This window comes from Sturnus vulgaris, unplaced genomic scaffold (assembly GCF_052056855.1).
Source record: "Sturnus vulgaris isolate bStuVul1 unplaced genomic scaffold, bStuVul1.hap1 Scaffold_141, whole genome shotgun sequence".
Classification (NCBI taxonomy): domain Eukaryota; kingdom Metazoa; phylum Chordata; class Aves; order Passeriformes; family Sturnidae; genus Sturnus; species Sturnus vulgaris.
The window spans coordinates 835,750-848,517 of record NW_028276063.1 but is presented as its reverse complement, the minus strand read 5'-3'; the positions used below and the strand labels follow the sequence as shown (position 1 = coordinate 848,517).

Sequence of the window (12,768 nt, the reverse complement as noted above, 5' to 3'; positions counted from 1 at the left end):
CTCAGCGGTGGAGTCACCTAATTCAATGCACGATAGTCTACGGTCAATCTCCATTCTCCTTCAGATTTACGCACAGGCCAGATGGGGCTGTTGAAGGGTGAGTGGGTTTTGCTGACCAATCCTTGGCTCTCCAGTTTACGGATCATTTCATGGATGGGAATCACCGCGTCTCTGTCAGTACGGTATTGCCGGCGGTGTACTGTTGTTCTGGCGATTGGTACCTGTTGCTCTTCAACTCTCAGTAGTCCCACAGCAGAGGGGTCATCTGCAAGACCAGGCAAGGTGCTCAGTTTTCTAATGCCGTCTGTCTCTACAGCAGCTATCCCGAAAGCCCAGCGATATCCTTTTGAGTCTTTGAAGTATCCATTTCTAAGATAGTCTATGCCAAGGATGCATGGGGCCTCTGGGCCAGTCACGATGGGGTGTTTCTGCCACCTGTTCCCAGTTAAACTCACTTCGGCCTCCACTACAGTCAGCTGCTGGGATCCTCCTGTTACCCCAGAAATAGAGATGGATTCTTCTCCTACATACTTTGATGGCATCAGAGTACACTGGGCACCGGTGTCAACCAAAGCCTTATGTTTTTGTGGGTCAGATGTGCCAGGCCATCGGATCCACACAGTCCAATAGATCTGATTATCCCTCTCCTCTACCTGGCTAGAGGCAGGGCTCCTCTATTCCTGATCTTGGTACATGTTGCTCTCTCCCTGTAAATAGATTCTTGAGATTCCTTCAAGAGGATCAGTAATATCATCATTCTGATACTGTCTGAAGTTCTGTACATGAGAGACTGGAGCAGCATTAACTGTAGATGAGCTTTTTGGGGTAGGTGTCCCTCTTTTCAGCTCATGTACCCGGGCTGCTAAGGAGGAGGTGGGTTTTCCATCCCACTTCCTCATGTCTTCTCCATGCTCCTGAAGGAAAAAACAGAGGTTACCTCGTGGAGTGTGTCCTCTCTCCCTGCCTGAGGAACGCCAGCTCCTAATGGCAGAAACTCTTGTTGGTTCTGGTGAGATCTGGTAGTTGTTTTCCTTCTTTTTTTTGGTTTCTGATGGTCCTCTTCAATCAAGCTTCAGACTTGCTCCACCAGCCTTGTTTCCACAGATGAGACATGGGTACGAAATGGGGCTGTGACAGTGTCCTCATAAATTCTTAGTTTATTGGCCAAGACGCCTACCATGTCCACACCTTCCCTCCACTGCAGCATTGCCAGGTAACGGGAATACATCTCTGGTCCAAGCCGTGCGAATCTCAAACCACAGTCATCTGTGACGTGCACCGGACACAGTCTGGGCTCTTAGGAAATCTCTCATCTTCTGAGAAAATGATCTCCAGCACGGCCAATTCCCTCAGGCATCGGATACCTTGTTCTATTGTGCTCCATTTTCCTTGGTGCACCTGAAGATCTTCTTTACAAAGGTATCTGTCCTTCACACTTGTCAGCAGTCGCCGCCAGAGGCTGAGAGTTTCTTGGGTTCTCCCAATCCCCTGGTCAATGACCACATCCCGGGACAGAGATCCCAGTTGCCTGGCCTCACATCCATCCAGAATGGTGTCATTGGCTGCAGCGTCCCAGATGCGGAGCAGCCAGGTCAAGATGGACTCATTTGTCTGGCGGGTGAATTCCCTCCGCAGGTCACGCAGCTCACCCAGGGACAGAGAGCGAGTGATGATTTCTGGCTCTGTCACGTCCGCTGGGTGCGAAGGTCCTGCCACGTCCTCGTCAGTCACTATGCGAACTGATTTACTCTTTGATTTCTTCTTCTGAATGGGGGCACCTGCTACTGGTCTAGGCTGTTCTGGCTCAGTGATGGTTTGTGTGGAGATGCTGATGGTGCTTCTGGCTTTTTTCTCCTCTGTGGCAGTCTGCATAGACAGGGACACTGTTGCTTTTTGTTTGGTTCTTCTCCTCTTTGTGACATTCTGTGCAGACGTGGACAAAGTTGATTTGTTTCTTTTTTGCTCTTCCACAAGAATACACATCAATACGCCATGTAATATTTTGTTTCTAAGCATGTTGGAGGCTGTGCAGAGGAGACAAAGCAGAACTAACAACAATATTATGCTGTCCTTAGCATCCAGCTGGAACTCAACATTTCCAAAAACTACTGTATCAGGCCGGAAAGATTGGAAAAAATCATCCTTTACCCCTCCCCCCAAGGGCTGGGTGTGATTGTTAAAACCCCGGATGTAGCAACCTAGACTAGGACAAGCAAACAAAGTCGAGTATATATTCCGAATTATGTTCATTGCCTCAGAGGTTATCATGCAGTAGACATAATAGGCCAGTAAAGCAATTTTTATACCATATCCTGGTCTACACAGGAGCATTACAGCTGGCAGATAGTTCCCCATGTGTGGAAAAATATAGAGAGCAAGATATAAAACCCATGTAAGCATGTTGAGAATCATGGAGAAAACAAAATTGTAACACTGACTTTTCTCAGTACCCTTCATGCCCCACGTTGGGCGCCAATAAATGTGTTGGTTTGAAAGTAAAACCAGTGTGAGACTCCAAGTCAGTAATATAATTTAATAGGAAAAAAAGAGAAAAAATAAAATATATGCAATAATGTAAAAGAAACAACCACCGACACAGTCAGAAATACAACCTGACACCCTGTCAGTCAGGGTGTTGGTAGCAGTCCGTATAAATGGTGGCTGCAGTCCTCCTGGATGTCAGATGTGGTTCAGTTGAAGCAGTGCTCCTGCAGAAGGTGCAGTTTTCCTTTGAAGATTCAGCGATGATGTGAAATGGCCCAACTTTCCTCTGGGATCCAGTGGAAAGGGCTGCCTTCGCGTCCCAAACCCCAGTATTTTATCTAGGTAGGAAAGGCATGGCTCCTGCTCCTGGCTGGGGCATCTCCCAATGGGATGATGTAATCTTATCAGTCACACAATAGGACTTAATGGCCCATTAACGGAATATATCTTCTGGAGGAAGGATGGGTTGTGAAAAGATAACGATGATCATCCCCCGATCTTATCAGATGTCACATCAGCAGAGGATATCTCCCACAGAGATAAGGATCACCACCCCTCCCACATTTTAACAGATGGTGATAGAATACACATTTTTGTACTGTACCCCAGGACACCCTCACACAACATCTTCTTACCTTATCTGTCTCTTGCACGACTGCATGTCCCTTACCTCCTCACAGCACAGCCAGCAGACTCCATCCCAAACTGCAGCAGACTCTGGGTCAGCCAGCTAACCCACTCTTTTAGAACACTCCAACTCCTTGGGCAGGCACAGATGTTTCCACTCCTCAGTCATCAGTACAGCTGTAATTCATTGGGAGAGATTGCCTTCTGTACTATCCTTTCAATCTGTCTTCCCACTCTGGAGCTCTGTGCTTTCCTTCCTATGGAAAAGAACTGTCATTCTCCTCCAGGTGCCCATGGCCAAAATTGGGATTCCTGCTCCAAATCTCCTTAGATGCAAGGATTGTTCCCAGGTGAAATCTGCCAGGACAGAGAGATCTGGCTTCCTTGGCCACCCAGAGGCCACCTCTCATCTGCCTTTGAAACACTGGGACCGTGTGGTTTTCTTTCCTGTGGGAAAAAAGCACCTTTCATGTCCAGGCGCCCATTGCCAAAATTGGGAATCCACATCCAGAATTCCCTATATCCAAGGACAGCTCCCAGACAAAAGCTGCCATCGTTGTCAAGTCTGGCTGGCCTTGGCTTTCTAAAGGCTACCTTTCATTTGCCTTTGAAACACTGGGGCTCTGTGCTTTCCTTCCTAATGAGAACAACTCTTCTTCCAATCCTGGCATCCACAACCAAAATTGAGATTCCACCTTTAAAAATCCCTATGTCCAAGGATAGATCCCAGATGAAAGGTACCAGGAGAGACAAGTCAGGCTGGCTTGGCCTAAGGGTGGCCACCTCTCATCTTCTTGCAAAACACGTGGGCTTCTCACTTTCCTTTGCTATGGTGAAACCATCCACCTCGACCACGCAGCCGTGGCTGAAATTGGGATTCCACCTCCAAAACTCTGTACATCCAAGGATTTCTCCCAAGTGAAAGCTGCCAGGACAGACAGGTCTGGCTGCCCTTTTCTTTCTTGGGCACTGCCTCATACCTGCTTTTCGAACACTGGGGCTCAGTGCTTTTTTTCCAATGGCAAAAACCATCCCTCTTATCTATGCAGAAATAGCCAAAATTAGGATTCCATCTCTGAAATTCCCTATATTCAAGGACAGCTTTCAGACAAAAGCTGCCAGAACAGAGAGGTCTGTCTGGACTGGGTCTGTGATGGCTGGCTTTCATCTGCCCCTTAAACACTGGTGGTCCATGATTTCCTTCCTATGGAAAAGAGCCATCCTTTTCCTCCAGATGTCCATGTCAATACTGAAATTGGTATTGTACCTCTAAAATTCTGCATATCCAGGGATTACTCCAAGACAAATCTGCAAATACCATCAAGTCTGGCTGTCCTTGGCCTCTGGTGACTGCCCCACATCTGCCTCTGCAACACTGGGGCTCGGTTGTTTCCTTCCTGTGGAGACCATTGTGACACCTTGGGGACCCCGTGGATCCAAGGGGCCATGGTGACACTGTGGGGCCTCATGGCACCAAGGACATCACTGTGGCCCTGCTGGGCTGCATGGTCCCAAGGGGCTAGAGTGAAGCAGCAGGGCTTTGTGGAACCAAGAGGCCATTGTTGCATTCCAGGGCCTGGTGCAGCCCAAGGGCCCTTGTGATCCTGCAGGGCACCGTGGATCCATGGAGACCATTGTGGCACTGCAAGGCCCCATGGAATCATGGAGACCATTGTGACACTGTGGGGCCCACGGAACCAAAGGGCCATTGTGACCCTGCAGGGCCTCATGGAAGCAAGGGGCCATTGTGACACCTCAGGAGCAAGGAGAACATTGTGACATTACAGGGCCTTGTGGAGCCAAGGGGACATGGAATGGGTCTGGATGGTTTGGCCTCCTGGGGGCTACAAGGCAGGTCTGGCTGACCCTGGCATGTCGAGGGCTGCCTCTCATCAACCTCTGGAGCACTGGGGCTCTGTGCTTTCCTTCCTAGGGAAATAAACCATCCCTCTTTCCTGCTGCCCAAGGCTGAAATTGCTACTCCCCCTAAAATGTTCTCTATCTGCAAGGGTTCTTCAAGCCAAAATCTGCCAGGACAGACAGCTCTGGCTGGCCTTGGCCTCCTGCAGGCAGTCTCTCATCTAACACCAAACATGGGGCTCTGCATTTTCCTTCCAGTGGAAAAGAACTGCCCTTCTCAACGAGGTGTCAATGGCCAAAATTGGGATTCTACAGCTAAAATTCCATCTATCCGAGGACTGCACCCAGAAAAATGTAGCCAGGACAGACAGGTCCTGCCTTGTTGTCTGGTGATTTTCTTACACTATAAGCAGAATATTCTCATTTGCCAAGACCTTGGAGAGGGCCCAGAGATCTCCCCAGGTGGGGTTTGGAAGCTGCAAGCATATGAACACTGTACAGGGGCAAAGGAGCTCTGTGCTCAGTGGAGTGGAGACTGAGGAGAGCAAAGGAGAGCCCTGGGAGGGGCTGAAGGTCAGTTTCAGAGATGGTGGATCCTTTAGATATAGCAGAAAACAGCCTGAGAATTAATTAATTAATGCCAAGGGAAATTGATGTGGACCAGACTGGACACAAGGAGAAAGGAATTTCTCACCCAGGGAAGGGCTGTGGTGAAACACGTTCCCCAGAAGGAGTGTGGGCCAGCCCAAGGCTTTGTGTGTCCAGGCAGAGGCAGGCAGGAGGCAGAGCTGTCAGCAAAGGAAGGGGCCAGCGAGGTGGGGCAGCCGGGGGATGACGACAGCCTGCAGGGACAGAGGCGCAGGGCATGGACACCGTAGGACAGCCTGGGCTGCAGAGGGCACAGGGATGGGCAGCAGCTGAAAGGCCCTGACACAGCCAACTCCTGCAGCACTTGGGCCATGCACGCTGGCCCTGGGCCTGAGGCCAGCAGGGGACAAGTGAGCCTTGCTGTGCTGGGGCCTCATTGCCTCCTTGTCCCTGCTCAGCAGCCTGGCAGGGGCCGCCCCATGGTGCTGCCCTTGGCATTGCACATGCCCAGAGCCCAGTGGGCCGGGAAGAGCCCTGAGCAATGAGGGAGGGACAGGATGTGCCTTGCCAGGGGCTGGGGCTCAGCCCTTGGCCCTTTGCATTCCTGAAACACATCCAGGTTTGCTCAGCATCACAGACACCTTTCCCTTGTTTGTCCCCCCTGTCATCACTGCCTCCAGTGTTCTGCTCGAACTGTGTGATAAATGTGATTCGTGCTAAATAAATTGTAACTAGATTTACAAAATTTTATTTAGATCAAAAGAAGACATTTTTTACAGAATGAGTGGGGAGATGGGTGAGACAGGTCAAAGGACATCTTCCAGATATTGGGAGTTGAACACGGATGTTGGAAGGGAATAATAGAAGGACAAAGGTCTGATAAGTACCATCAAGAAATAGAGTTTCAACCTTGAAATGGGCCAAGATGAGACGATTCCAGGCATGGGATTTAATTAGAGTCTTATGGAAAACATCTGCTCAGTCACATAGTGAGCATGCACTACCTGCAGGTCACGGCTCGGTCATTGATGAAGACGACGAGCCTTCATCAGAAATAAAACCCTCAAAAGGATGAGAGACCCCCTAACCCATCAGTAGAGCATGCTCCGTACACACAGTGACGTAGACTTTAGGAATAGAAACTAGGAGGAGTTTTCCAGACACTTGTGTAGCATATAGTATATAAGGGGGATTGTTAGCCTTGATGCTTTGGTACGTGAGGAGGGGCGAGTCCCTCCCCGTATCCCCGGCTGGGGGGCCCTCCCTGGTCGTTTTTGCTCATGCTTTATATGAACCTCAATTATACTAAATTACTTACTGCCAAATTTTACTTATCCTAAAATATATGGATTCAATACTCTGATTGTATTGATCTCCAATACTTTAATTGTATACATTTATAATTGATACTATTAAAAGTTTGCTGCTACATTTAATCTTGCTACTTGATAAATTGGAAAAATAGAATATCATTCATAACAATAGGGAACCCCAAAAAATTCTAGGGAAACCTCCAAAATTCCATTGGAGGACCCCATAATTTCAAGACATCCCAATATGGACCTAAAAAGTCCTATGTTTGGACCCAAAATTCTAAAAACATCCCGGTGAAGACCCCACAATTCTCAAAATAGGCCAAAAAATTCCCAACAGACACTACAAAATTCCCTTTAATTACCCCAACGTTTCCTTATGGGAGCCCAAAGTTCCCAAGAGACCTCCACGTTTCCTTTAAGGACCCCAAAATTCCCAAAATTCTCCATAGGAGCCACAGAATTCCCTACAGAAACCCCAAGAATTCCCTGGACAGAGTACAAAATTCCCAAGAATTCCCTTTAAGAACCTCAAAATACCCCTGTAGAAACCCTGAAACCCCCCTGGACCCTATAGATTCCCTATAGACCTCCCAGACCCCTTTTAGGAACCTCCCAGAGTCCCCCAAATCCCCTAGAGACAAACACAAATCCCATATACTGATCCCCAGTTCCCTACAGATCCCCTATAGACCTCCCAGACCCCATTTAGGGACTCCCCAGAGCTCCTCAAATCCCCCACAGACAACCCTAAATCCCTTATACAGACCCCCAGAACCCCCCAGCACTGTAAAGCCACCCCGGTTCCCTATAGATCCCCTATAGACCTCCCAGTCCCCCGTTAGGGACCCCACAAGTCCCCTATAGACAAACACAAATCAGCTATAGAGAACCTCAGACACCCCAGTCCCCTACAGATCCCCTATAGACCTCCCAGACCCCCTTTAGGGAGCCCCAGAGCATCCCAAATCCCCTATAGACAAGCCTAAATCCCCTATCAAGTCCCCCAGAACCACACAGGACTGTAAAACCTCCACCAGCAGTCTATAGATGTCGTATAGACCTATCAATCACCCATAAGGGACCCCTCAGTAACCCCAAATCCTCTATTAGCAAGCCCAAATCCTCTATAGAAATCCTCAGACCCCCCTATAGATCCCCAATAGTTCCCCTATGGATCCCCCCAGCCCCACCGTAGCTCTCGGACATGCTGAAGCCGGGCAGGCAGACAGGGAGCAAAGATGGCGGAGCCCGGAACGCACCTCCGAGTGTTCTGAGCATGCGCGAGAGGAACGCGCCCTGAGATGGGCGGGGCTTAGAGGGGAAAGGGGCGTGGTGAACAGAGGGGCTCGGTCGGAAAGAAAGGGGCGGGGCTAAAGAGAGGGGCTGTGGCTAGAAAGGGGCGGAGCCAAGGAAAGGGCGGGAACTGTGAGGGGAAAGGGGCGGGGCCAGAGAAAGGGCGGGAACTGTGAGGGGAAAGGGGCGGGGTCAAACAAAGGGCGGGAACTGTGAGGAGAATGATCAGACCAAAGTGCCACGGGATCCTAAAAGGGCCTGGTTTAGCCTAAAATCACAGAAAAAAGTGCTACAAGTCCAGCTTAAATCCACCAGGTTTGGCCTGAAATCACCCAAAGGGGCCTCAACTCCACCCAAAGGGAGTCTAAAATCATACACATGAGCCTAACAGAGTCCAAAAGTGGCCTAAAATCCAGCCTAAAACTGCCCAGTTTGGTATAAAATCACCCAATTGGGCCTAAAATCTTTGGGACCAAGACTGTCACAAGAAATGGCATCAGAAAAAAGAATGAGACTGTCCTAGGGTGATGTTATGGTGTTTGTATCTCCAATCGTGTGTTCTGTTTATGTTTGGTATTATGCCCTGTGCTTTCAGGACTGACTCTGAAAGTGAAGCTTTGTTTTGTCTTGTTATCAGCCGGCTCACCTCCCCCATGGTCTGTGTTTAGGAGAGGTTTAGCTCTTGCTTGCCTGCTTGCTCGCTTCTGCCTCTTTTTCTTTCCTTTGCTTTGCCCTTGCTTTTGCTTATTAGTTAGTTCAGCTAGGCAGTCCAACTTTTTCCCTGGACTGTTTTTTTTCCCCACTCCCCCCGGATACCATCAGAACCTGTTCCATACGGGGACCTTGGAAACACCAAGAAACACCAGGAGTCTGCATTCTGTCACCTGCAGCAGCCATTCCCCAGCGCCAGAGACTGATAACTGGGCGACCACTCGCTGGAGAGACTCTCTGAGTTTGTCATCCCTTCAGAACGGTGAAAGAGTTTTTTTGTCAGCTGGTGTTGTTTTTTCTGTACTGGGGAGTGTTTCACGTGTTAAATAAACACGGTTTTTTTTTTTTCCACTCTTCTCTGAGGAAATTCTTCCTGAACCCGGTGGGGGGGGGGGGGGGGGGAAGAGTTGTGGGGGTTTGCTGTCTGGGGGCTCCTTCCGAAGGATTTCCCCCAAATTTGCCCTAAACCAGGACAGAGACTGAAATCAAAATGGACACTGAGACCAAGAGTGGGAATAGATCCGACACCAGAACTGAGACCAGAACCACTTCAGAACTGGAACTAGGACTAGGACCAAGACCGAGACTGAGAGTGTGACCAGCACCAGAACTGGCACTGGGACCAAAACTGAGGCCCACACTGACACAGGAACCGGCACCGGGAGGGCTCCAGGACTGCTCTGGGATCGGCACTGGCACTGTGAGAACTCTGGGACTGAGAATCAGAGCAGCATCGGCACCAACACCGAGACTGGAACCGCTCTGGAACTGGGCCTGAGGCTGAGATTGGCACTGGGATCACTCTAGGGCCAACACCAGCACCAGTACCAACACTGGGACCAAGACCAATCCAAGAATTAGACCAAGGCCAAGACTGAAAACATTACCATCACTGGAATCACTATAGGACTGAGAATGAGACCGAGACCAGCACAACTGTGGGATCAAGACTGAGACCGGGACCAGAACCAGAACCAGGAGCGCTCCAGGACTGCTCCAAGACTGAGACCCAGACCAGCACCGGGACAGAGACCAACACCGGCAGCGCTCCGGGATCTCCGCGTTCACTCCGGGGAGTTTTGGCTGCGCCCCCGCACGGGACTGGGCAGGACTGGGAGGGACCCCTGGGTGGGGCGGGACAGCCTCGGTTCCCATCGTTCTGGTGCAGCCATCCCGGTCCATATGGTCCCAGTCCATGTGATCCCAGTCTGTACAATCCCAGTCCATGTGATCCCAGTCTGTACAATCCCAGTCCATGTGATCCCAGTTTGTAAAATCCCAGTGTGTTTGGCCCTGATCCAACTGGTCCCAGTCTGTGCAGTCCCAGTCTGGAGGATCCCAGTCCATGTCATCCCAGCCCCCATGATCCCAGTCTGGATGCTCCTGCATGGCTCACACTGCCAGGGTCTGGAATTCCAGTTCCCAGCCAGGAAAAGATGTTCCTGCCCTTGAAGGCAAAGCTCTTCAGAAGGGGCCAAAAGCCAAGTGCAGCAAGATCTTACAGGGACATTTCACTGCCAGCCTTCCTAACTTCACCCATGGCTGTTGGAGCTCCTGCACGGGGAATTAAATCAGGAGAGGGTCTTTGGTGGGAGCTGCCCTGGGTCAGGGGAGACCCTGAGACAGAAACAGAGCAGGCAGAGAGAGACAGGAGAGAAAGGAGGACACAAACACAATCAGGTGAGAAGGTGCCACTGAAAACAGAACTGCAACTGACTGGAAGTGATTGGGACAGAAATCAGGAATTGTGAAACTTTATTTACTATCAAATCCATCCCTTGGCAGCCAGCCCAACACAATCCCAATCCCAGTGCTCCAAATTTGGATCCCACTTCTCCCAATCTCCTTCCAACCCCTTCTCACCCTGGTGGCTGTGGAATCCAGTAAGGTTCCTGGGGGATTGAGTTGTTTTGAGGATCCACTTTGCAGTTGGATTGAGCCATTTTGGATTAAAACTGAGGTGCTTTCAGAGGGATTTGAGAGGTTTTTAGGTGACCTAAATCCTCTTGGCTTTTGGTGTGAAAAGAAATGGAGAAGAGAGAAAAACTAAGGCCAAAACAAAAGGATAACCAGCCAGGTGTCTTCCCCAGATGGATCCCAGAGAATGTGGGTCACCAGGGCTCTGCTCAACATGAGTTCTGCAGTGGGGGATGGAGTTGGAGCAGCACACAAGATTTTCTTGCACTAGGGGGATTTACAGGGATTGCATTAATGCTGCCTCTGTTGGTGTCTGTTCAAAGCTGAGCTCTGAGAGAAGTTTGTCCCACACTCAGGATACTCGTAGGGCCTCCCCCCAGTGTGGACACTTTGGTGGCAGATCAGGCTGGAACGCTGCCTGAAGGCCTTCCCACAATCCCCACATTTGTATGGCCTTTTCCCAGTGTGGATGTTCTGGTGGCGGATCAATGTGCTGCGTTCACTGAAGCTCTTCCCACACTGCTCACATTTGTGAGGCTTTTCCCCAGTGTGGATGCGCCGGTGTCTGGTGAGGTGGGAGTTTCGCCTGAAGCCCTTCCCACAGTTGGAGCACTGGAAAGGCCTCTCCTCCCTGTGTGTCTGGAAGTGCCTGAGGAGATGGGAGCTGGTGGTAAGCCTCTTCCCACACTTGGAACACTCGTAGGGCCTCTCCCCAGTGTGGACACTTTGGTGGCGGATCAGGTGGGAACGCTGCCTGAAGGCCTTCCCGCACTCCTCACACTGGTATGGTCTTTTCCCAGTGTGGATGTTCTGGTGGCAGATCAATGTGTTGCGCTCAGTGAAGCTCTTCCCACACTCCCCACACTCGTAGGGCCTCTCCCCAGTGTGGATCTTCTGGTGGCGGATCATGCTGTTCCTCCACCTCAAGCTCATCCCACACTCTGAGCACTTGTGGGGCTTCTCCCCATTACAAAGCTGCTCATGGACCACCAGCTCCAAGCTCTGGCTCCATCTCTGACAGCCCCCCCGGCCCAGGCTGGGGCTTTCCTCCTCAGATCCCCGCCATCTGCGTTTGCAGCCCCTCCTCGTGCGGGATCTCCGTGGCTTTTCCTCCCCGTTGCATTCCTGCGCCGTGGAGCCGCTCCAAACGGCCTCTTCCACGAGGTTCTGCCGCGGGGATTTGTCCTCCCTGCTCTCCGTGCTCAGCTCCTTGTCTGGGGCAGGAAGGACAAGCAGAGGATGGGATTTGCCTCCGTGCCAGAGGGAAGGGGAAGGAGATCCCCCCAGCGCGTCCCCGGCAGGACGGCGTCGGCAGCGGGGTTGTCCTGCAGCCGGGGGCCGTGCTGGGCTGGGAGATGGAGCAGGACAGAGGGGGAAAGGGGCACTGACTTCCTCCTCACCTGCCTGGGGCTCCTGGGGCATCTTCGTCTTCCTCGCAGCCTCCTCCTTCTCCATCGGGCCAAGGGTTTGGGAATGGGAAATCCTGGTTTGGGGAAAAACAAGGGATGTGTGCGTTGTGTTGCAGGTTCCTGCTGCCCAACTCCATCTCTAGAAGTCCCCGAGCATCTCGGGTCCATAAAAACCTCCCAAACACCAACATTCAGCCCTGAAAATGCCTCCCAGGGGTTCCTGGGAATGGTCCCTCCCCTTCGGTGTTTGGGGGTTCCCCCCTGTCTCAGCTGCTGGGGGTCACGCTTGTATTGGGGGTCCCCCATCTACTCGGTCCCCGCCCTCCCCAGGCTGCTGGGAGTCCCAGCAATCCAAAAACTTCCCCCCTCTTCTGTCCCCCCATTTAGGGATGCTGGGTGTTTTTGGGGTCCCTTCTCCCCTTATTCTCTGCTTTGGGGTGCAGGGGGTCCAGGGAGTCCCCCCTGCCCCTCTCCAGGCTGTTGAGGGTTCCAAAATCCCGGCGCTCCCCCCTCTCTGGGCTCCCCACTTTGGGGGCCTGGGGGACACAGGGCTCTGCTCCTCC

At 51.3% G+C, this 12,768-nt stretch overlaps 1 protein-coding gene across 1 annotated transcript in view; it reads right to left on the bottom strand.

The window, feature by feature from the left end:
- LOC148219398 (uncharacterized) overlaps positions 1–12,473 on the bottom strand; it is a 158,603-nt gene extending 146,130 nt beyond the window's left edge. The window contains exons 1-2 of the mRNA XM_088157608.1: positions 12,197–12,473; positions 11,446–12,010 (exon numbers count right to left, since the gene is read on the bottom strand). Coding sequence (XP_088013734.1) covers positions 11,446–12,010; positions 12,197–12,251 — 620 coding nt within the window. The 5' untranslated portion in view covers positions 12,252–12,473. The remainder of the gene's footprint in view (positions 1–11,445; positions 12,011–12,196) is intronic.
- Between the last annotated feature and the right edge of the window lie 295 nt (positions 12,474–12,768).